Source organism: Oryza sativa, chromosome 10 (assembly GCF_034140825.1).
Source record: "Oryza sativa Japonica Group chromosome 10, ASM3414082v1".
Lineage (NCBI taxonomy): Eukaryota > Viridiplantae > Streptophyta > Magnoliopsida > Poales > Poaceae > Oryza > Oryza sativa.
Window position 1 is genome coordinate 10,810,634 of NC_089044.1, and position 25,469 is coordinate 10,836,102.

A 25,469-nucleotide genomic window follows, 5' to 3' on the forward strand; every position below is an offset into this window, starting at 1 on the left:
GGCTGCCTCCCACAATTCGGTGGTCACTCGTCAGTCGTGTCGTCTGCTCACGCTCGCCAAGAAAGATTGGCCATGGAGAAGCCGGCGGCGAGCGTGGAGGAGCCGCTGCTTGTTGGCGCTGGCGAGAAGAAGGGCGAGAGCGCGGCCGCGGCGGAGCTGAAGCGGCTGCTCCGGCTGGCGGGGCCGCTGGTGGCGAGCGGCGTGCTGCGGAACGTGGTGCAGATGGTGTCCGTCATGTTCGTCGGCCACCTCGGCGAGCTCCCCCTCGCCGGCGCCTCCCTCGCCACCTCCCTCGCCAACGTCACCGGCTTCAGCCTGCTCGTAAGCATCGGTCGAACACCTTGCGCGCACGCAAAGAACTGCTTGATCCCTGTCGATTTATTGGTCGGATTTGTGAATGCTTTCTTGGTTGGTCGATTTCGATCGTCAGTTCGGCATGGCGAGCGCGCTGGACACGCTGTGCGGGCAGGCGTACGGCGCGCGCCAGCACCACCTCCTCGGCGTCTACAAGCAGCGCGCCATGCTGGTGCTCGCCGTGGCCGCCGTGCCCATCGCGCTCGTCTGGGCCAGCGCCGGCGAGATCCTCCTCCTGTTCGGCCAGGACCCGGCCATCGCCGCCGAGGCCGGCGCGTACGCGCGGTGGCTGATCCCGTCGCTCGTCCCGTTCGTGCCGCTGGTGTGCCACATCCGGTTCCTGCAGGCGCAGAGCGCCGTGCTGCCGGTGATGGCGAGCTGCGGCGTCACGGCGGCGAGCCACGTGGCCGTGTGCTGGGCGCTGGTGCGCAAGGCCGGCATGGGCAGCAGGGGCGCCGCGCTGGCGAACGCCGTCTCCTATGGCGTCAACCTCACCATAATGTCTCTCTATGTCAGGCTGTCGCGCTCCTGCGAGAAGACATGGACTGGCTTCTCCATGGAGGCCTTCAGGGAGCTCCGCCAGTATGCGGAGCTCGCCATCCCCGCGGCAATGATGGTCTGGTAAGGACAACATCATGTACTTCATTAGAAATTTTGTAGTCCTTGAGAAAGCAACGGGAGGTACCATGATTTTACGCTAGAAATTTTGGTACCTCAAGATGCTTAGTATCTAGATGTACTAAATTTTACACTAGAAAATGTGGTACGACACATTTTCAAGGATGGTAAAATTTGCAGAGATCGAAAACTGCTTACATTGTCTAAAATTATATTTATAGCTTGACTAATGTTGGATTAATTTCTTGATTACGCAGTTTGGAGTGGTGGTCATTTGAATTTCTTGTGATGCTCTCTGGTCTTCTGCCCAATCCTAAACTTGAAACCTCAGTGTTGTCGATATGGTAATCAATCACAAGATTATGTCTCTGATACAAATTTAATAAATTAACATGAATGAAACGAAGTATGTTTACTAAATTGTTTGCTGGATTCTGCAGTCTCAACACTGGTGCTCTGCTGGTCATGGTTCCAATTGGTCTCAGCACAGCTATAAGGTCTTGAGATTCTGCAATAAAATGTTCAGATATGATACTCTGCTATTTTGATCCTTTTTTCTGCTTAGAGTCTGGCTGATTTCTTTCTTTTCTACTGCCTAGCACGCGTGTTTGGAACGAACTAGGTGCCGGCAATCCCCAGGCAGCGAAGCTGGCAACTCGAGTGGTCATATGTATGGCCATGACCGAAGGCTCGGTGGTTGCGTTTACGATGATTCTGTTGCGCAATTCCTGGGGTCACATGTACAGTGATGAGGCTGAAGTTGTCACCTACATTGCTCGTATGATACCTGTTCTAGCCATATCATTCTTCATTGATGGGATGCACAGCGCTCTTTCAGGTAAAAACCTCCTGCATGGATGATGTCAGTGACACTGCCACATTATAAGCATGTAAATGAAGTTACCTGATGCATAAGTCAGGAACAGAATGATCAGAAGATCATTGTCTGAATATTTTTCAGGAGTGCTCACTGGATGTGGCAAGCAGAAGATCGGCGCACGGGTAAATCTTGGCGCATTTTACTTGGCAGGCATTCCTATGGCCGTCTTTCTTGCATTTGTGCTACATCTGAATGGAATGGTACTGCTATTTGTCTGAATATTCCCTTTCGTTTTTTAAAAAATAGCTGCAGATTCACATCTAGCACTTCGCACATGTTTCAGTATAAACAACATGGATGTATCTCTGAAAGACTGAAAATTTTGTGCTTTCATTAGGGCCTTTGGCTTGGCATCGTTTGCGGGAGCCTCAGCAAGCTTATCTTGCTCTTTTGGATCACAATGAGTATAAACTGGGAGAAGGAAGTTATCTGAGGATGCCTACCATTTTATATCAGGGTAGCTACCAATTTTCCTTTCATTGTAAAATGTGTCATATGCTCATGTTTGCAATTTCATTTCAGTCAACCAGGGCGAAAGAATTGGTGTTCAGTTCATCTCTTCCTGTAGCATGAAGAAAAACAATGCATCAGAATTTCATGATATGGTGCAATTGTTATTGTGAAAGCAACACAGAACCAAATGTTATGAAGCTCGCCTTTCATCTTTAAGCACCCAGTTTATTAACATTTGTAACATGAATTTTTGTTCTTGTGATAACACCTATTTAATATTTTTTTTCTTGTTCAGATTGTACTCTGTAAACTAAGGATATATCTTATATGCATCGATTAATTGAAAATCTAAGAAGCATATTATAGGAAATTAAACGGTTCTACCAGTTCTACATAAAACGGTGTGTGAGCTATAATCACTCTGATCTTATCTTAGTCGTCTGTTCAAAGGTACTAGTAGGTCTCTACTAGCCTCCAAGATATACCCCCTCATTCTCTAAATGTTTAATGCCGTTGACTTTTTGAAACGTGTTTGACCGTTCGTCTTATTCAAAAACTTTTGTGAAATATGTAAAACTATATGTATACATAAAAGTATATTTAACAATAAATCAAATGATAGGAAAAGAATTAATAATTACTTAAATTTTTTAAATAAGATGAATGGTCAAACTTTTTAAAAAAGTCAACGGCGTCAAACATTTTGGGATGGATGGAGTACTAACGTTTGGTTGCAATGTCTGTGTACACGAAAATTTTCATTGCATGGACTAACTCTGCAGAAATTTGCAAACAATGACGAAGCATTTTGGAACCTTCGCTAACTTTTTCTGAAGAAATATTGAAAATCCATAGGACATTCTATGAAATTTCGAATCATGCTGAAACCTTCATAGGAGCCATGAGTGTAAAATATTATCAGAGCACAAAGGTTGTGATAAGTCCTTGTTTGTCAGATTTATCAACCTGGTGCTTCATCTCTTCTGATCGTATTACACTGACTGATTGAGAAGTGGTCAGATTTGTTTGAAAATTTGAAACAAAAACAGTGGACGCAAAGTGACTTTTGAAACATTGCGTGCCGGATCATGTACAGTACTTCCATGATAAGACGGTGTATCAGAAGGCATGAAACTACTTCTGTACCTATTACAGATCTGCAATGTAGCTGTGCATTTTCCAGTTCAGATTTTGTACAACTCCCTCTGAAAAATATAGCGTGAATGTTATTTTGAAAAAGTATTGAGCAAACAATCAATTTCTGCAGAACAAACATTGTATGAAAGCCATTTGAAATATGAATATGTTGATGTAACTTACACACACTAAATATATTTGTAGTTTAAGTAATTGATGGTCAAATGATCTTATAAAGTTGACCTTTTCAGAACACTAGCATGCACTATTAATTGGTCAACATTTTCTTTAAGATAATGGAATCTTTATTTAACTTAGCCTATTACATCAAGGTGAGAATATTTCTGATCTCTGCATAACTAAAACACACACCGATATTAATTGGTCAATATAAAAGAATACTGTCTGGGACGACGCTCTACAAGTGCCGAGCAAGGCCACCTGAGCTTCTCACACCTCCATGGATGCCACAGGATTCTACAAAATGCAAATTCCACAAAACATTCTACCAAGCATAGCAGCATACATACAAAAAACATTTTTTAAAGTGCAATTACGTAGCATCGATTTAACTTGTTGTGTGCTCAAGTCAATGCACACATCAAAAGACGCGCTGTTTACAGGTCATACTTCTTGGGAGTTGGGAAATTAACATGAGCATTTGGACACATCTGTCTTGACTATTTCTGCAGCTGTGATGATCCATAAGCACAAATAATAGTCGAATACCTCTTCTTGCAAACATTTCCCTGCAAATAAAAATAACCTTCCATGACCACCAGTAAAAAACTATTCTCACTAGTTATTCGGCACAGTTAAAACTCAACTGTAAAATCATCGGTGTTGCACAAAGTGTAGGAATCCCTCACTCACACAAAGTGAAGTCCAAACTGTCTTAAACTTGCTGCACCGTGTTTATCCAAAACTCTACCTGTTGTCTGTTTCCTTGACCATCGTCATGCCTGACGTCCTCTTATATACACGGTAATAATTGAAGACATATGAGTGTTGCTGACAAATACATGGATTGATGATACTATCACCATCGAAAAGGTCTCAAGCGTATTACTTTTCTTAACCCATCCCGCAGGTAACGAAGACCACGAAACTGAACCCATGCAATCTTCGCTGCAAAATAAAAAATACAATCTCCTTATTTAAGTCTCGGAGGTATGGAAACTATAAATATGATAATCTCATTTAGAAAACAAGAAAATGAAATATTCCAACTTTTGGTTGAAAAAAGAGTATTATATATGAGAGCAATTTTATGGTCCTTGAGGAGGTACTATGAGGTACCACTTTTTCTATTGTAAAATTGGTACCTCTTGGTACTTAGGTACTATATGAGGTAAAAAAAATAGTGTAAAATTTGGTACCTAATGATACCTCCTCAAGGACCGTAAAATTACTCTATATATAAAGCATGCACGGATGGGGTCCACTATATATCTCGGTGACAATGAGTTGATGGTGATGTGGTTTAAAGTGTTACATATGATCCTTTCACCTGACTTTGACCATCGGACAATTACAATTAGACAATAATTTTTTTATGTAAATATGTAGGAGAGTGTGTATATATTGATATAATAAATAATTTATGGAGTTACATATGTACAATGAAGTTGCTTTAGATAGTTCCAGCATCGAAGTGCATTCAAACTACTTGCTATAGTGAACGGCAAAGCTCTTGCCTTATCCCTCAAAAATGATATTCTGGTGACCGGTATTAACATCCGAAGAATTCACTAGGTATGTGTGAATAATGAAAGATTCTCATGGCCCCAGAGTCAACTAGCTCTGATGTACCCACTACGTCAGAACCGCTTATCTCTTATGGCCCACCAGTGATGGGCTGAAGAGCTCGTCACGGATGGCCTCACCTTTGATGGGTCCATTGGCAGCCCGTAACAGATGAGGCATCCGGTCACGGCTTGTCATAGGTGGTCACCTATGACGGGCTGAATCTGACACCCGTTAAAGTGATACCTCTATCGGATGCTAGTTCCAGCCCGTCAAAGGTAAACACGTACCTGTGATGGGCCATAAAGATATAGCCCGTCAGAGATGGCCTTCACTCATCTCAAACGGGCTCTAGCCCTAACTCGTTTGAGGTGAGTTGCGGCCTATTTATACCCCCAACCTACCAACCACTTTCCATCCCAACCCAGTATACTGTTCATTTTTCGGGTAGGAGAGCAAGGGGGCGAATTTTTGTTGAAATCGAAGGTAAAAAAACTGTGATAATTATTATTTAATTACGTATATTACATATCGTGTCTTACAATTGTTATCTTATTAGTTGCATATGGACCGAAGTTGGATGTACGATATTCACCGTTCAACCTAGGGAGGGGGTCACTGAATTCGTAAATTTTGCGGATAATGATAGGAAAAATACGATGAGCAAATATATGTTGTGTCCATATGTAGATTGTAAAAATGAGAAAATGTTCGAAGAGAGTTCATGGGTACATTCTCACCTGATCAGTAGAGGATTCATGGATCACTACAAATGTTGGAGGAAGCATGGAGACCAAGAGACACATGATGTTGCAACTGATGAAGTGCCGGATATAGTGAACAATGCAACAGCTAGAGATGTCATGTTTGTCCCGTCTCCATTAGGCGGAGATACCATATATTTAGACCCTGAAACTGTCTAATATGTTGCGTGATGTTGAAGACCCATATCACAACGAGAGAGATTTTGAAAAGTTTAGTAAATCGGTGGTAGATTCTGAGATGTCTTTGTATGTTGGGTGTAAGCCAAAGCACACCAAGTTATCCGCTGTCTTGAAACTCATGAAGCTTAAGACAAGTAATGGTTGGTCAACAAAAGTTCTACATAACTTCTTGAGTTGTTGAAGGACTTATTGCCAGAGGGGAACAAAATCCTGTAGATGACATATGAAGCAAAGCAAGTCCTATGCCCATTGGGTCTGGAGGTCAGAAGACTTCATGCTTGTCGGAACAACTGCATATTGTATTACAAACAGTATGCCGACTTGGATGCTTGCCCTATTTGTGAGGCTTCTAGATATAAGTGAGACTTAAGTGAAGGTGAAGGTCGTAAGTCAAATAGGGGTGGCTCCGCAAAGGTGGTGTGGTATCTTCCAATTGCCGAGCGCATGAACATAATGTTTGCAAATCTGAAGCAAGCTAAGTTAGTGCGATGGCATGCTAAAGAACGGAAGGTCGACGGTAAGCTTAGGCACCTAGTATATTCAATACAATGGAGAACAATTGATAGAATTTACCCCAAATTTGCAAAGGACCCGAGGAACATGCATCTCGCCATGTGTACATACGACATTAATATATTCAGTGATTTGAGCAGTCGTCATAGTATATAGCCAGTTCTTGTGAACTACAATCTTCCTCCTTGGTTGTGCTTCAAGAGGAAGTACATTATGCCTGCAATGCTCGTTCAAAGACTGACATAACCTGGTAATGATATCGATATGTTCATAGAACCAATAATCAATGACTTAGAAAGGCTATGGCACACGAACTTGGGATGCATCTAGGTGGGAGTGCTTCAGCCTCCAAGTGTTGTTGTTTTGCACCATAAACGATTATACGACCCTTGGTATCCTTTCCGGGTAAACTGTCATAGGATGGAGGGCTTGTGTCGGAGTGTATGGATGAAACAAAAAGTCAATGTTGAAGCATTCATGCAAGATGGTCTACATGGGGCACATGAGATTTCTCCTAAGGTATCACCCTTACAGAAATATGTGGAAGAATTTCAGTGGACACAAAGAGGTAGCTAGTCCCCCGCAGGATCAAACAGGGCTACAAGTGCATGACTTAGGCCCTGTTTTTTTCAGCTTGGGATTATTATAATCTAGATTATTGAGTCAGATTACTATAAGCTAGATTATTATAATCTATAGTAGAATAAACGGTTAGTTGTTTCTTTCCTGATTATTAGAGCCTAGATTATTGGGTTTGCAAGTCTAAAGAGGGAGTGGGGTGGCATGGTGGGTAATTTTTCACCCAATAATCTGGAAAAAGCTCACCTAAATGAGCTTATCAGATTGTAATAAGCTGGACTCCAGATTATAATAAGCTACTTCAATAAGTTGTCTGTTTCTTTCAGCTTACTCCCAATAATCTGGATTATAATAATCCCAAGTTAAAAGAAACAGGGCCTTAGTGAGGGGAATCACCAACGATTTTGCAAAGAGAAGAAAGCTAGTAGCACTAAAGATAAGAGCATGTGGAAGAAGAAGTCAATATTCTGGAGTACCATACTTGGAGCATCTTGAGGTCCGCCATTGCATAGATTTATGGATGGTATAGGCGATTGTGAATAATGTGAATGGATTTTTAATAAGACTTCGATTTCGATTTTCTATGGATGAAACATGGGGTCGATTTGATTTTGTGGTATTAATTGATAGATCATAATTATAAATTTTGTGGTTGCATTTTCATTGGAAAGCATGTTTTGAGCTAGTATATTGCCCAATCCACGTGGATGGCAACATAAGTGATGCTTTTATGGATTCAGTGATGATAATTCTTTGTGTTGGAAACTCATTATTCTCTTCATGTTGATAATACTTATCGTTTTGGATAAGGTTGATGTTAAATTTTAAAATCTTTGACTATGAATAATTTCTAAAATATCTATCTTAAAATTATGGAGAACATATGCATAGGTTGGTTTTAAAAAGTATTCCAGTAAAATCATATATTTATTGATATTTCTATTTATATTATAATGAAAAATAGTGGTCAAAGTTGTTGTTTGAGACCGTGTTCTGTCCAAAAGATAAATATTATCAGCCCAAAGGGAGTATCATCATCAATTTTATAATGTGGCTTTTGCTAGACAGTCTACTATAATGCACATAATAATAATACCAATAATGATTAATGGATTGATCTGAAGTCATTTATGATTTACCATGTAAACTCCTTTGATCAAAACAGGTGAGGATTGTGCTTTCTTGTCACTGCCCAATATTTCAGAGACAAAAAGGGTCAAAGTTTTCATTTGTTCATTCCGAGATGTTGTGCGCTGCTCATTACAATGTCACTGACAGAGACATCAAAAATCATCAAAATTCATACTAGGTACATACTCTCACTGTACCTATACCTATCCTAACTAGAGCTCAGTTGTACACTGTTGGCAAAAACAATAGTCATACACAACACGCGAAGTCCAAAATTGCTGACATGGCCTCGATCATATTGTGATTGATGCAGTCCTCAACTACGTTTTTCCTTCGACTTCTTCGAAATCCCAATAGAAGTTACAAGACGGCTCCTATTCTCCTCTTGCAGATCAATTCGTATGCTTTTCCGAACGATGATCAATTCGTATGCTTTTTAGAATGATGATTGATGCTGATGTGCTATAGACCAATTTTGCATCCTATTAATTGCCTGGTGCACTGCATGTGAGATGTGGCACACTACATTTTCATGCTACTGGAAGAGATGAGCTGAAGACCCTGTCCTTTGCCAAGATCGCCTGAAATTGGATACATCAAAAAAGACATCATATTGTTGTCCAGATTTAACAGCAGAAGGTCCTAATCATTATCCTGAAAGAATTCGTTTAGTGTGCTATATTTACCTCCTTTTCCCAGTCTATGCAACACGAGACAATTATAAGCACCAGTAGTTTGATGATGCTGCCGCAGACGATGCCAAGCCACAGGCCCTGTTGAAAGCACATCAGTTTAAGAATTCAGATGCATCCATGTTGTTCTACAGGTCATTTTTTACATGGGGGAAAAATTCAGCAGAGGTAAGTACCATTCCATTCAGATGGAGGTAGAATGAAAGCAGAACAGCCACCGGAATGCCTACAAGGTAGAATGCCCCGAGGTTCACGGCTGCACCAATTTTCTGCTTGCCACAACCCGTGAGCACGCCTGCAAAGTGCAAGAACAACTCATTTTAACTCTTAAAAATGATGTACAGGATAACTTGCTTATTAGGTGGTTGTGAAGTTGTGATTCAGATTTTTGTCATGTGCAATGCATTTTAATTCTACCTGACAGAGAACTGTGAAGCCCATCTATGAAGAAAGATATGCCGAGAATCGGCAGCATCCTAGCAATGTATGTCACAACTTCCTGCTCGTTGCTGTACATGTACCCCCAGACATTGCGAAGCAAGAACATGGTAAAGCTTATCACCAATCCTTCGGACAAAGCCATATACATCACCACTCGCGTTGCTCGCTTCGCTGCTTGAGGCTGCCCGGCTCCAATTTCGTTCGAAACACGCGTGCTGCAGGAAGACAGAGAAGAAAAAAACATGAAATCGACAAGGAAATTATTACATGAACACTATAAACTGTGGAGTTTCATGTTGACAACTTGCACCTTATAGAAGAGCATAGACCCAATGGTACCATGTACAGCAGAGCCCCAGTGTTCAAGCTGAATATTGAAAACTGTTAGCTGGAGTTAAGAACAAAATGTGCCTTTAAAACAAAATCTGAACCACTAAAAGTAGAACTGTGTGGTTACCATATTGACAGCACTGATGTCTCAAGCTGAGGATTAGGCAGAAGTCCAGAGAGCAGCACAAGGATTTCAAATGACCACCACTCCAAGCTGCAAAAGAAAATTGTCTAGAAAATTAAACGGTTTGGTTGAAGCATAGCTTAAAAAATTACTCCTACACCTTTGTCGATGAGAAACTGAATTTTTGAAATAAGATATGTTCTAAGCTGCAGATATGATCACTCTTTTCGATCACAAACTGAATATTTGAAATAAGATATGTATTTTGAGAGTCAACTCTACATCGATGGTCCCATCTCTCACCAGATCATCATGGCGGAGGGCATGGCGAGCGCGGCGAACTGGCGGAGCTCCTTGAAGGCCTCGCCGGAGAAGCCGCTCCACCTGCCCTTGCAGGTGTTGGACGCCCTGACGTAGACGGCGAGTATGGTGAGGTTGACGGCGTAGGAGATGGCGTTGGCGAGCGCGGCTCCCTTGCTCCCCATGCCGGCCCTGAACACGAGCAGCCAGCACACGAGCGGGTGGAGGAGCGCGGTGGCGGCGGAGCTCGCCGTGACGGGGAGCACGACGGTCTGCGTCTGCAGGAACCGGATGTGGCACTGGAGCGGCACGTAGGCGGCGAGCGACGGGAGCATCCACCGCGCGTACGCGCCGGCCTCGGCGGCGATGCCCGCGTCCTGGCCGAGGAGCAGCAGGATCCGCCCCGCGGACGCCCAGACCAGCGCGATGGGGACGCACGCCGCCGCGAGCACCACCATGGCGCGCTGCTTGTACACGCCCAGCAGGTGGTACTGCCTCGCCCCGTACGCCTGCCCGCACAGCGTGTCCATCGCCGTCGCCATGCCCGTCTGCGAGAGGAGAATTTGAAAGATCAATTCGATGGAGAATCCCAAACAATCTATCCACGATTCAAATTTCTAGCGGGCGTGCGTGCGTGCGGGCGTACGAGGAGGCTGTAGCCGGTGACGTTGGCGAGGGAGGTGGCGAGGGAGGCGCCGGCGAGGGGGAGCTCACCGAGGTGGCCGACGAACATGACGGACACCATGTTCACCACGCACTGCAGGATGCAGCTGGCCACGATCGGCCCGGCCAGCCGCAGCAGCCGCTTCGCCTCCGCGGAGGCGAGCCGGCGCCCCTCCTCCGGACCGTCGCCGTCGGCGGCCTTGCCGGGCGTTGGCGGCGCCGCCGCGAGAAGCGGCTCGTGGACGGCGGCGGCGGCCATTGGACGGGTGTATTTGGGGGCGTGCCGAAATATGAGGCGGGCCGCCTTTTATGGGGGGATTGTGAACTGGTGATTAGAGGGTTTCGGCGTAGTAACAGATTTTGTTTTTTTTTTTTTGCCTTTTTATGTTGCGGCTGTCCGCGAGCTTGTTTTCTCGCTCGCTGCCGTCGGCGCCGTGTGACACGTGTGAGGCAGCTCACGTGGCATAAACAAATTCAAAGAAAAAACACTAAATTTCAGATGAGATCTGACCAAAATGAATAGAATTAGATAGTTGAGCCTTACTGTTTATAACTTGCTGCGTCCGTCCCTGGTCGATAGGAGAAGGAAGTCACGGCACGGTACTCAGTCGTGCGACGCGTGGACCACGGCAATGAGAGTACTGGTCTTCCCCGTTGTGGTTTGTTTAAGTCGGCAAAATAGAAAATCCGCAGTGCTAGGACCCTAAATATCGCGAATGCTCTAACCCGCACGACCAGCGCGGGGACCGCACCGCGCCGCCCCTCCCCCACGCTGCATGCAGGCCCTGTCCCACCGTGTCTCTACTTCTATCTGTCATTGCAACAAATCACACATATATTTTGAAACCCCTCTATTAAAAGAATTTAGTTTATTTTTTTTTCCACTAAAAATGTTTCACCTAGTGTTACTCATAATGTTTCACTATGTGTAGATTTAATGTTGCAGTAAACTAAAATATTCCATTGCAAAAAAACCCATATATTTTAGAAACCCCCAATTCATTTTATTTTTGGGACCGTCTATAGCCTGTCGACAGAAAATAGCATCTAGAATCTGTCAAATTTTGTCACCATACGATTTCAATCTAACAGCTCACATTTTTTTTAGCAAAAAAATATAAAAAAAATGGGCCATACAAACAGCAAAATAAAGTATGGAGAATTTTTCAGGGCCTATTTATCGTGGCCCAAATCCAAACCAAAGCCCAAACCGAAATGATTTTAAAGTGAAAAGCCCAATTTGGTGATTTCTTCACGTGACCCATCAGAAAACTTGTTTGCCAAGAAGATGGCTAACAAAAGCACGTGATCAGATATCAATTCTGGAAACAGCAAAGTCACACAAGCAAACTCAGATCCATGTAGCAATCGTTTTCTTCTGATTTGATCTTCTGATTCTTCTTCTTCATCGTTTTCTTCTTCTGAATCTTGCAATTTAGATCCATGTAGTCACTACAAAATCAGATATGTTGAGTCAGAGAGTCCAGATTACTTATTTAACAAATCACATTCAGTATTGAGATTGTCCAGATTACTTATTTAACAAATCACATTCAGTATTGAGATTACAGCTACAGCTGCAGTTCAGTTAACATTTCAAAAATCAAACACAAAGTTAAGAAATAAAACATCTGATCAAACTCAAAGGCAGTATAGTTGCTGAACATGTAGTATAATTCGTATAACCACAGCGAGATCAACATTATTCAGTTAAAATGAAAACAAATTCAGATTGCGGCGATCTCAACATTACTCAGTAAAAATGCAATCAAAATAAATTAATCAAATTCTATTTGTAACAACAGTGATATCAACAACTGATTACATTTCTAGTATAATTTGTGTATATAAGTTGTTACAAATCAGATTAATCAAAAAGTTATGAACAAGAACACTTAAACCAAAAATTAAGTCTTAATCTTGAACAGTAGCATTACAAGCAATTAGGTACACAAAATTGATTATCAATTCAATAGTTGTAGAAATGATTAGATAATTCTCTCTGTGACTTCTATTTATAACTTTATAATCAAATTACATAAAATTTTTTCTGTATTTCCAATATAACTTTGCAGTAATTGACTCTATACCTATCTTTTCGATCATAAAGCAATTCAGCAGTACGATTACATAAAAAACACAAATTGAGGACAGTAGAACAAACTATTCACAAAAAGAAAAAATAAAGAACAAATGCCTTTCATGAGAAAATAACTGTTTGTAAAGAAGACACAAACAACAATGTCTTTAATAAACAAATACATTTGAATTGGAATCAACAACAGTCTTTTTTCAAAGTAGGAATGATTTGATAATGTTTTGTACACAGGAATATTAAACATTCTACCGATGGTTGAAGATAAGGAATTTCAATCTGGAAAAAATTGAAAGGTACATGATTATTCAATTTTGATTTTAACTATTTGTTTTTAATTGAATATTTTCATTGAAGTTTACTACACAAACACATTCCAGTACATGAAAAGTAAATTTAGGGCTTATTCGGAACACAGGATAGGAAAAATGCAGGAATAGGAATAGCATAGGATTTCATATGGAAAACGGAGGATTGAAAAACTAAGGAATTTGATGATAGAAAGCATTCGGAATACAGGAATATATACAACACAGGAATTTTACGATCAAGAGTAACCACGTAGATTATAATCTAATTAAGCAATAGAATACTATTTTCTATCTAGTCACTATTCTCGAGTACTCTCTAGACAGGAAAGCCTTATCCTCTTCACCGCATCATCCTTTTCCCCAATCTTCTAGAGGCAGGAACGAGCTGCCGCCATGGCCATCACAAGCTCGAGTAGCTGGCAACCTCGAGTTGCTTCTTCCCCTTGTTGTTTTCTAATTGAATAGCTTCTTATTCCTATCCTTCAGAGTTCTTGCTCAGTTGCTTTGCTTGTATTCGTAAAAGTTCTTGTTTACTGCTTGATTACCTCGGTCTTACGCGAAGGAAAACAAAAATGAGGTCGGAGTGGATGTTCTTTTTCCTGTGTTTTTTCTTTGTAATCAGCAGCAAAGGAATCTTTCCTTAGATTTTCCTATGACCTGTTTATGCCTTCTGAATGATAGGAAAGGAAAAAAAATCCCAGTGAACAGTATTGCTCCAAAAATCCTTTGAAAATACTCTAATCTGAAGAGGCCCTTACAGTACATTTGTGTTACATTTACATAGAAGAAAAACTGTAATTTCAATAGTAAAACTATGTAACTAAAGTTAAACCATGAATTTAACTTTTGAATTCTAAAAAATTGACATAAAGAGTTTGCACTTTACATTTCTTTGCAAAGTACATATGTCAAATTTATTTTATAGAGTTTGAAACATTTGTTTTCAGATTATTTCAATCAGAATATTCAATTAAAAACGATTAGTACAATAAATTCTGATTGAACATTGTCCCTGTATGTTTTAATTTTTAATTTTGAGTAAGTGTTCAATGTTGGATTATTATTCTTTGATTAATGCACTAACCATCTTCAGAATTCAATGTCATAGAAGTTTTGCATGGTGAACAAGATGAAATTAGTTGTGATGGTATCAAAAAATCATCAGGTACACAATTCTTCCAGATATTTGCACAATTTTCAATTTGCTTTTCTTTGCAAAGTACATATGTCAAATTTATTGTGTAGAGTTTGAAACATTTGTTTTCTGCAAGTATATAATATGAAAAGAGTGTACTCTGTTCATTTAAGAATTATACAATGTTAATTCTGAGCACGAGAAGGATGATTTGCACACCTTCCATGCTTACTTGTATTTTTCAATTTGTAAATGCATTTAGATTCAGGAATGTCAAATATTCTAAGGATGGTGGAAGAAAAGCAATTCCATTCTGGAAAAAAAATCCAAAGGTATGTAATTATTCAATTTCAACTCTACCCTTCTGTTTCAAAATAGCTGAATGTGACAAATTTTATGTATTTAGATATGTTGGAATTCATTTGTATTCAAAACTATATGCATCTCAGTTATTTGGAAAAAATATTTTATAACTTTTGAATCAAATTACAGTGAAATTGTATAGGAATTACATTGAAAAAACACTGTAACTTCAATATAAAGCTCATGTAAAGGATGCCATATGTCTATTTTAAATCAAGATTTCTATTATAAAATGTGTCCTCAGCCATCTGGAAGATTATTCTTAAAATAGTCCACCAATCTAGTACACTTCAATTTTAAATCAAATTCATAAAACTGAAGAGATATGCAATTATATACCTAGGCAATGCTTTTCATAGTCAGGAATCCACACAACAAGTAGAATAATGCAAGTAGAAAATAATATTTGAAACTAATCCTATGGAATAGTTACATCAACAAGAAAAATAAATAACTTCAATTCAAAGTTTGTGCCATGTCAGTTTGTTGGAGCAAATATGCAAATTTGACGTGTGAGATTAATAGCACAAATGTACTCCAGTTTATCTACAAAAATAAACTAGATGATTTGTGTGAACATAAATAAACTAAATATTCATTGTTGGAATAATATTTTTTGATTCTTGCACTAATACTATACAATTTTCAAATTTGAAAGCATACAAATTCCTAAAGTTACAAAATTCAAACTAATCATATAGAATAGTCCACAAATATTGTTAACTTGTCACCAAATAGCACAAAGTTGGCACAATTAGTTCCTAATCCCTTCCTAGCGCACACACACACAAATTATAGTGCATTTCTACTATATTTACATAGAAAAAATACTGTAATTTCAATATTAAAATCATGTAAATGAATCCAAGATTTTAATTATGATCATGATTACTAGTGCAAAATCTGTACATATTTAATTGAAATGCTTTTATGTTTAGGATTAAAAGAGAAGAATTTGAAAACATCAAATGTTCTAAACATGGGTGATGAAAAGCAATTCCAATCAGGAAAGACATCAAGAGGTAAGATATTCTTCAACTACAATGTTCAAAAGCTTTTCATTCTGAAACAATCAAATTTAGGTAAAAAGTTAAAAAAAAGGTTATTATGTATAGATTTATCTTAATCTAGATCATAATTTTCAATTTAAAATCTACCTGCATAAACAGAAATTTGGATCTTCAAATTATTTTAAGTGTACAAAAATATTCTGATTTAGTTATGATTTTTGCACTAATGTTCTACAATTTCAATTTTGGGTTCCATAGAGATGCAGCCAAAAAAGGATAGGAATTGAAAACAATCAAGAAATTACCATGTATTTTATTATGCTTCATTATATATAAATTAAATCAAATGCAAAATAATAACTTCAAAGTTAAAAGTGAATGATTCATTGTTCAAAGGAGTTAAAAATTATATAGAACAGGTAAAAAAAGGAGTCTTAACATATGACCAAATAGCACAAAGTTAGCACAGTTAATTCCTACTTTCATCCAAGTACACACAAAAAAATTACAGTTCATTTGTACTATATTTACATAGAAAAATATTGTAGTTACAATGTTAAAATCATGTAACTGAAGGCAAAACTTAAATTCAGATTCAAGAATGCAGAAAAATAAGTTGAATTTTACAATTAGACAACTTCAAGTCTGACAAATAGAATACTGCAGTGATAATTCAAGTTTCAGAACACCTGACATTCATAGTGAATACTAAGGGATTGCCAGAATATCATGCAAAAGCTAAGGGCCAATACACACATCAAACAAGCAAAACCTTGGCAATTTAATCAACATCAACAGTTGCAAATGCACATAGGCACAACATGAGAGCTAAATCAAATGCTATGTTTCATACAAACCAAAAAGAGGGTGATTCATCGACATTTGCACAAAAAATATAGGCTACAACACTGTAAGACCTTCCTAAATCTTGAGCTCAAACCACAACAATGACACCTCCAATTCAGCCACAGCCACTGAGTGAATCATCAAACCCACCCCCACCGCCACCCCCACCCCCACTGATTGATTTTTTTTGTGTGTTTCAACAATGCAAGAAGAATTAAGCTGATAAAAAAAAGATGAGCACTCACACTCACATGTGCCTATGCATGTATGGACTCAGGTGACTGTCAATTCTCTCCTTAATTCAATCCTACCATACATACGCAAGCTTAGCTCTAATGAACATCTGATGTTGAGTTCCATGAATCAATCGATCAAAACAAAAATAACAAGTTGATGATCAGGAGAAAATTAAAATAAATAAGCAAGTGAATAATCAATCATGACATCTATAGTAGCTAGGTAGTATTGGTAGTATAGTAGTAATTAATTATACTCTTTGTCAAATTGAGACAGATGCTACAGTAGTAGACATGTATTTTACCAAGAACCAGCCATTTGCATCCATGTACATCTATACATGCATCGCCATCTCCGGGGATGATCGATGTATACATCCGCACTCACCACCACTAATCTAAAATAGACCATAGATGGATGATCAGATAAACTAATGTATCATTACACTAAATCAGAAAGCTGAAGGAATAACACTCGATTATGGATAAAAAAAAGGCACTGCTAGCATATTAATGATGCAAAAAGGCAGAAGAATAGAGTGGCATTGCCTGCAAGTCTGCTGCTTTTCAACCAGAGAGAGAAATGGTAGATGGATGGAGAGTGACACATAGGCAGAGTATTTGTTTGCACAAGCAGGAGAACAGAGGCAGGCTAGATACAAGCACTGAGACCTGTAGGGGGGATGAAACCTTCTTTACCACACACACCAAGCAAACAAAAAATTCCATCATATCAACAGATTCTTACAATATAGTGCTGCCTCGGCCACGGACAAAAACATTATAGCAGGTACAAATACATTCAGATCTACATCCAAACCCTAAAATATTTCAACAACACGTAAACCAAAAAAGCTATATATGATGAATGTAAGGTTCTGATGAACAGTTCATACGAATCAAACACAATACACAAATCACAAATGTTTATCTATCTCGGTCTGAACAATTATCTATCTCGAATGTAGGACAAATCACAAATGTTCACCGAGTCAAAATCGAACAATAAACTGAGACCATATCGAACTCGATGCTCACAAATCAAATCCCCACAAAAAAAAAACATAAATCCACGAATGATCAACATTAGCTCCACCTAATCGAATACAAATAACACAAAACAACTCACCATAGATACCACCATCAGATCTCCGCTACAAACACCAAATCGAAATCAATGATCCAGAAAATACCTACAGAGCAAACACAATACAAATCAAAACTCTAAAAAGGAGGAGAAAATACAACCAAACAAAAATCAACAAGAGCACCAGGAGCACGTAGGCATCAAAGTAGGAACAGTCACCGGAGCAAGGACAACGGCATTTCGCCGGCGAGACGGCGTCGACAGCCAAAATCCCCACCTCGTTGCCTCCACCTTGGCGAGGAGAAAAGGTAAGCTTCCTCTCTCCTTTCTGTATCTCTCTCTTCTCTCCCTCACTCTCTCGAAGCAATGAGAAAACCAAAGCAGGGTTGGCTTTCAAAATGAACAGTGTAAGTGGGTCCCACGTAAGCCCAAGCAAAAGTCCAATCCAACCAAGAAACCCAAACGAAAACTAGCTAAGCCTGATCCAGCATTGCACTAATCTCAAAGAAATATCAACGGCCTAGAAAACGAATGATTTAGCCATCTTTTTTCTGTTGACAGCCATATAGCGGTTCTTTATTTTTTTGTTCTACCGAAAAATATTTCACCTAGTGTACTCACAATGTTTCACTATATATAGATCTAATGTTGCAGTGAACTGAAATATTCCATTGCAACAAAAAACCCACATATTTTGGAAACCCCCTATTAAGGGAATTCATTTTATTTTTTGTTCCACCGAAAAATGTTTTACCTAGTGTACTTATAATGTTTCACTATGTATGGATGAAATGTTGCAGTGAACTGAAACATTCTTTCGCTATTTACTGAAACATTGTTTTTTATATAAGGTGAAACAACACCCGATTTAAACGAGTGAAACATTTTCGATCTACTTAGTGAAACAATTCCGATATATCTAGTGGAATATCGTGCAATATTTAAAAATAATTCAATAATAAGCTAATTTTTTTTCATCGGAATATATCCATGTGTGGTCTTGTTTTGAAGATTTAATTGCAACGAATTTAATGGTGCAATCGGATTATGATTTTTTATAAGTAATTTAAGAGAAAAATTAGTTTAAAGTAGTTTTGCACGTAAATCGGGCGCTAACGTCATGCTGACGTCAGCGCTCGATTTTTCTCCAAACTGATCAGGCGCCCGACCCATAGACTCATCCCCCTAAATATTCATATGAAAATTACGGATTTTCTATTGAGTGTTGACTGTCTACGGAGGCAACGCTATTTTCTCAAGAAAATTTAGGCTTGGCTAGGCCACTCGATCAAGCCATCCAGCGCACACCCTTGCAAGCTGCTTCCACTCTACCTTACATTCGCAATAGCCCTTTGTTTATTTGTATGTCATCTAAATGATTATGAAAAATTAAACTAGATAGATTAATTAATATGTGATACAACACTTTACTCACAGAGAAGTTAAAATTTAACTTTTACAAATTGCAGAAAAAATAAATTAAACAATGACTAGTTAGTGTATATTCATATTTAAAATTTATTTTTTTCATTGCAACCTGTAGAAATTAAATTTAACCTTGCATATTTATAGAGTAATTTATTACATATTAATCTATTTTGTTAAAAAAAATTCATAACCATTTAGATATCATGTAAATAATGAGAAGATATCTCGAAGAGTTCAGAATAATTTTGCCAGTACGTTACTATATCAACCGACCTTTATTCATGTGGGGATATGATACCCGGATGTCCCACAGGAGGCCTTTGGGCTATATTGCATAGGGTGGGCCGAGTGCCCTAGACCCATGTGGCACTTCAGTTGTATAGAAATGGATAAGACCTAAGAAAGTCTATTCAATCCCATGTAAATAGATGGTAGGTATTTGGATTATAAGGGATACCGCAACATGTATACCACCGGATGGCCTAGTACTATATAAGGGGCGTTTGCAGGAACCCTAAGGGTTACGCGCTTTTCCACACTTACGCGCCATCAGCCATTCTATTACTGATCTGTGAACCCCGATGCAGTTCCAATCTACTCTAACTGGACTAGAGTATTACCTCTTCTTGAGGGACTGAACCAGCATAAATCTATATCACAATCTCTCCTTAATCTAGCGCATCCCATAAATTATATTGCCAATCCTACAAATTGACAATCCACATCAGAGCTGTTGTGTCCACCACCTACGCAGCCATGACACACGCCAATGTCTCAAAATGCAGCCATGTGTAGACCTAATGCTGACTTATGTTGGCTGCATTTTGATGTTGGTAATGCATAAAAGATGAGGAAGCTGGGCCTGATGCAGTTTTTGATATATCCTATTTTGAAGCTCCAGTTGGATGTTTTGACATAAAACTTGTATGCAGTCAATCAGTCATTGGGATGAACTGATATCGTCTATGTTAATTCTCTATCATACCACAAACAGATTGGCATATGGGGTTTTCTAATTTTCACCGGTAAACTTGATCATCAAAATTATAGACTTGTTGATGACTAAAATTGATCTAAGAAATTATAAGACACTCGCTTCGTTTCCTATTATAAGACTTTCTAGCATTGCTCATATTCATATAGATGTTAATGAATTTAAACACACACACACACACACACATATATATATATATATATATATGAATGTGGGCAATGCTAGAAAGTCTTATAATATGAAACGGAGGAAGTAGGATTGAAGATATATATGTATTGGAGAACATATATAACCAAATCATGCAATAAGCAAAGACATAAATTATCGTGATTTTTTTTTACTTCAAGTTATGCATAGATCGAGTAGGGACTAGTTTTACTTCCTTTGTTTTAAGTTTTACATCAAAATTTTCTAACTTTAACCATCAATTTCTTAATATTTATATAGTTTTAAAACATGCGAATTTTATATGTATTATGAAAGCATTTCTCATAGTAAATCTATGAACATAAATCTTCAAATGCTAAACTATATAAGTTTAACTCATGTCATCTTAGGTGGGACTTGGCCCTAGGCCCCAACCTATGAAAGGCTATGCTCTCAAAGCACTCTCTCTATTATGTACTTTATATCTGCACATATGTCTAACAGTTCGATACATATTATTAAAAAAGTTCTCATATTGCGCTCCTTCCATACATTCCAAATTAAAAGTATACATAAGCAAGCCGTCCAAGAAATCATTTTTTTTCCTCTCCCTTGGAAATTTGTCGCAAGTGTTAGGTCACCTTCCACAGACTGCTGGGTTCAATGGGCAGATTAATACCCATGGAGTTGTTTGTGTATGTTTTGCTGTTGGTTTGCACTGGTCTTGCTCTATGCTGCTTGTGCACTCCAGAGCTGCATGACGGTGCATGTGTACCAAATTACCAATGAGTTTTATGAAATGTATATATCCACGTGGCTGTTGGAGTGCTGGTCTTCCTTTCTCTCAGGCATCGAGCATTTTTATTAGGTGAGGTGATGAAGAACATAATAGTGAGACTAAGCCCATGTTTTTGCTCATGGGTTAGTTGTCTTCGTGAGTTAAATTAAAATAAGCGCACGTCGATCGTACGTACGTGCAACGTTCCATGCATTCTGCCTGAGCACACCATACGGTTTTAATTATTTCTTCAGTCACACTAGATCTCTGGTTTCTCCATAACTGACCTAATCTCTGAACTATGATTAAGTAAATTAAAAAGGCTAAAAAGATCCTTGATCTTCAAATATACTACAAGGGAACCAATGAACACTTGGTGTGGAGTATAAGTAAGTTAATTACTAGTCTGCGGTACATATGTTCCTAATTACGTCTAACTAATCATAGGATTAAATAAGCATTAAGGTTAGTCCTCTGAGATTTAGGCCATTGGTACCGTGGAGTTTGTGCTAGCTGTCTAGTCCCTATGGATGTGCATTCAACAGTCGCATCAAAACATTTCGATTACTACTAAGTTATCCTTGCTTTACCTAGTTCACCATGATAAAACTTTATGTTGCCAAATGATATGCGCGGCTGAACACGAGTCTACTATATTGTTAAATTCTCAAAAACATGTGTATATTAATGTGAAATTACTATAATTTAGGGAGGGAAGTACAAAACTGTAAATATTATATACTACCTCTATCTGAAAATAACTATATGGGCAATATCATTTATATTATTACTCGGTAAGTTGCTCCCCACGTGTTGAAATCCTGGATCCGCCACTGTGTCTCTCAGCTCTAGGGACTCAGTATTTACAACAATCCTGATGATCTCAGCCAACGATAACAGTGATAGTATGTCCCCAGCCTGTTTTTCTTGATATCAATTAGAAAGAATTATATCTATCGTGTTTATTTCAGCTGTAACATCTTTTTTTACCAAGACACCCCCTTAGCTATGTCCATGTTTTCATATTGTTAGAGAGTAGAGATTCACAAAGTATACGTTGTAAAAGAAATTAAATATGGAGCTAAGTAAAAAGATGTAGAAACATAAAACCGTAATTGTCCAATTTTTTTATGTTGAAGTTGCTCAGGGCTCAATGCTCCACATTGCTGGTAAGTCTTATATATATATGCAAGTTGACATGCACAATGAATTATGAAGTATGATTTCTCTCTTTTTTTTTTATGTAAGCATCATCATATCATAATGGTTAAAAAAATTGTCTGATTGTAAGGAAGTAACCATAAAAAATTCTTATGGGAAAAAATGCACAAAAATAGTACATGCCATCAACAGGGAGGGACAATGTATGAATACAACACAATGAGATACATCCTTTTGAGTACAACACATCATTTGTTTTCTAGCATTTCTGACTTTTTGATGATATGTAAAGATGTACAAAATGATCGAATTGCTAAAATGTGTTTTTTTTGTCACCGTATTTTCGTGTTTACACCTATATAAATGCAAAATTAAAGTTCCACACATCTCCAATGGAATGCATGCAACTAGAACGGGATTGCATATCTGTGATGGGCTGAAAGCCTCATCACTATCGGGTAAGGCCTCCGTCACTAGGCAAAGGTCACTGATATGAGAAAAAAAATCTCAATCGAGCAAAAGCCCGTCACGGATGGATGTTATCTTAATCGGGCCGAAAACAAAGCCCGTCACAGATGAGTATGACCAGTCAAACCAGCGTAGTTAGGAGCCCGTCATGGATGACTAATCTCAATCGGGCACACCACTAAGCCCGTCACGGATGAGTAGTCATCTCAATCGGGCATTTAGATAGAGCCCATCACCGATTGGTTTAACCCCACGTGTTGAGTCAAACGAGTCCCGGTTCGGATGACTTATCTCTATCGGGTTTACTCTAAAAGCCCGTCACGGATGTGTTGACAGAAAACACGAGGCCTGGGAGATCTGTTTAACTCCAGTGCAGGTCCAAAACTCGCCAAATTTGGTCGTTAACAGGATGACATATCTCTTTCGGGCATTACTAAAATGCCCGTCAGGGATGAGTTTGGAACAAAAAAAATAAAATTTTATAATTTGGCTAGCCTCAGGCCTTTGCTAGCCATGCTCGCTGCAAAAATTGACAGAAGCACATATATATATATAGTCCCATTCCCAGCAACCCCATTGCTAGCATCACAGCATTCATAGCCAATTCATAGCATTTATATTCTCAGCATCACAACATTTACATTCCATCACAACACATGCATTCACAGCCAAATCACAACTCATTCACATTTATATTCCATCACAACACATGCATTCACATCACATATACTCCCTCCGTTTCACAATGTAAGGCTTTCTAGCATTGGTCACATACATATAGATGTTAATGAATCTAGACACATACATATGTCTAGATTCATTAACATCTAAATGAATGTGGCAATGCTAGAAAGTCTTACATTGTGAAACGGAGGAAGTATATGTCATTCACAACCATTTTTTCTCCAAACCGCCAACATGCATCAAAACTTGTAAAACTAAGTTATAAATTGGAACAATTTTATATGTAATTAGAAATACAAGTATATACAGAGACGAGCTACCTAGGACTTTACTCTAAAGAATTTAATTGTATTACAAAGAATATTTACAAAAATCAAATGTTTGTCGCATATGCATTGCAAATGTTCTGCCATTCCGAGACGAGCTACCTAGGACTTCACTTTAAACATCCCTTTCGGTGACAAGAGATCATCTAGTATGAATTGTGTTATCTCCTCTCTAATGATATCGAAGTTGGTTTCCGGAATAGTTGAAATTTTTTCCTGCATGTTCGGCGCCAAGTTAGTCTACATACTTGTAAATTGTCGTCCTATGTGTGTATAAACAATTGAAGAACACACCTCAGGGTCGAGCAATGTCACCTTGTCTACGAAGCTCCTCATGTTATGGCAGACATGGAACCTGCGCTGGTTGCCAACTTGTTAACGTATTGGGAAGTCTTTCTTGTGACCGAGTTTGGGATGCCCATCCTTATGCCTCCCGCCTCTTGCCACGTATTGGTCCCATGCCTCGTTCAAGGTAGATTCGATGGCTGACCAATCGTATATTTTTGGATTGATATTGGAGTTAAGGTAGTGTACCAAACTCCACTTCGGCGTTATTACCAAAAGAATCCAATGACGCCTACGAAATTAATAAATTGCTAGTTACATACTACAGCTGTACGCGTCGCGCATTTGAGTATAAGTAGGGGGTACACGCTTACTGTTGATTGTAGGCATACATAATGAAGTCCTTGTCTTTGACGGGCAAATAAGCAGTCCTTGATATAGTCCACCATGTTGGCTCGATCGTTTTTCAGCGTTGTCTCATTGATGACAGCTGGATCGAGTAAGGCAACATGGGGTGCTTTACGATGGACATGCTTCTAGGTTAACCTACAAGAAAGACAAGAGTCAGGGTAAGCGTAATTTATGGACAGTTACTACCATATCGCGTAGCCAGAAATACTTACAAGGAGTAGCACTCAAGGAGGTTGGTATCGATCGCTCGCACCCTGTAGAGGTCCCATAGATCTTTGAAGTTTACGGTGATGAAGGCAGTAGGCCCGAGGAACGGCTGACTATCATGCTAGCCCAACATGGAGGTCTCTATTCTTCCTCCTTGCGTTGGACTTCCCCATGTAGTACCGTGCAACTCCTTGCATACAGGGTCCATCTTGAATAAGGCATCGTCTCCGACCAATGGCATGCCCAATGTGAATTCGGTCGGAGGCTTTTGAGCAGCTACTGGCGCCTTGCCAAGATCAAGCTTCTTTGGGGCTAATGGCACCTTTCCTTTTCCTCTCCCCGTTCCAGCAGCTTTTCTGCGTGTGTCAAGCTTGGGTGGAGAAGATTTCGCCCTCTTGCTCCTTTTGGTAGTAGGGGGGAGGTGCGGCCTGCTGTCGACCTCCGTACCATCAACCCCAAAATTTGTATCATACTGTAATTGGAGATCTTCATCTCTTTCTTCAACGGCAGGAGGGAGAGATACAACAGTTGGATGGGGATGCGACAGCGGCGGACGAGAAGTTGGCGCTGGCCTTGGAGTTATATTGATCTC

The 25,469-nt window shown here is 39.3% G+C and overlaps 2 protein-coding genes and 2 long non-coding RNA genes across 6 annotated transcripts; 1 reads left to right on the top strand and 3 right to left on the bottom strand.

The window, feature by feature from the left end:
• LOC4348368 (protein DETOXIFICATION 16) lies at positions 1–2,675 on the top strand. 2 transcript variants are annotated; one of them, XM_015757830.3, is made up of 8 exons: positions 1–321; positions 431–975; positions 1,230–1,316; positions 1,413–1,469; positions 1,572–1,810; positions 1,934–2,052; positions 2,190–2,309; positions 2,375–2,675. In XM_015757830.3, exons 1-7 carry the CDS (start codon positions 73–75, stop codon positions 2,283–2,285), a joined length of 1,392 nt encoding a protein of 463 aa, XP_015613316.2. In that variant the 5' UTR covers positions 1–72; the 3' UTR covers positions 2,286–2,309; positions 2,375–2,675. The 2 variants fall into 2 exon arrangements, with proteins under 2 accessions (XP_015613316.2, XP_066160782.1); XM_066304685.1 differs by having other exon boundaries at positions 2,190–2,276.
• Positions 2,676–8,438: 5,763 nt separating this feature from the next.
• LOC4348369 (protein DETOXIFICATION 16) lies at positions 8,439–11,187 on the bottom strand. 2 transcript variants are annotated; one of them, XM_015757277.3, is made up of 8 exons: positions 10,957–11,187; positions 10,246–10,790; positions 9,946–10,032; positions 9,799–9,855; positions 9,465–9,703; positions 9,224–9,342; positions 9,042–9,128; positions 8,439–8,936 (listed from the first exon to the last, which is right to left on the bottom strand). In XM_015757277.3, the coding sequence occupies exons 2-8, from the start codon at positions 10,782–10,784 to the stop codon at positions 8,886–8,888; spliced, it is 1,179 nt and encodes a 392-aa protein (XP_015612763.2). In that variant the 5' UTR covers positions 10,785–10,790; positions 10,957–11,187; the 3' UTR covers positions 8,439–8,885. The 2 variants fall into 2 exon arrangements, with proteins under 2 accessions (XP_015612763.2, XP_015612762.2); XM_015757276.3 differs by having other exon boundaries at positions 10,889–11,187.
• An 837-nt stretch (positions 11,188–12,024) lies between these two features.
• LOC136353632 (uncharacterized) lies at positions 12,025–18,338 on the bottom strand. The gene is made up of 3 exons (XR_010736972.1): positions 18,208–18,338; positions 18,031–18,094; positions 12,025–12,357 (listed from the first exon to the last, which is right to left on the bottom strand). It is a non-coding gene; the product is annotated as an uncharacterized lncRNA (long non-coding RNA).
• Positions 18,339–23,903: 5,565 nt separating this feature from the next.
• LOC9272159 (uncharacterized) lies at positions 23,904–25,229 on the bottom strand. Its single transcript, XR_010736971.1, has 4 exons — positions 24,883–25,229; positions 24,634–24,805; positions 24,269–24,551; positions 23,904–24,190 (listed from the first exon to the last, which is right to left on the bottom strand). It is a non-coding gene; the product is annotated as an uncharacterized lncRNA (long non-coding RNA).
• Positions 25,230–25,469: the final 240 nt, after the last annotated feature.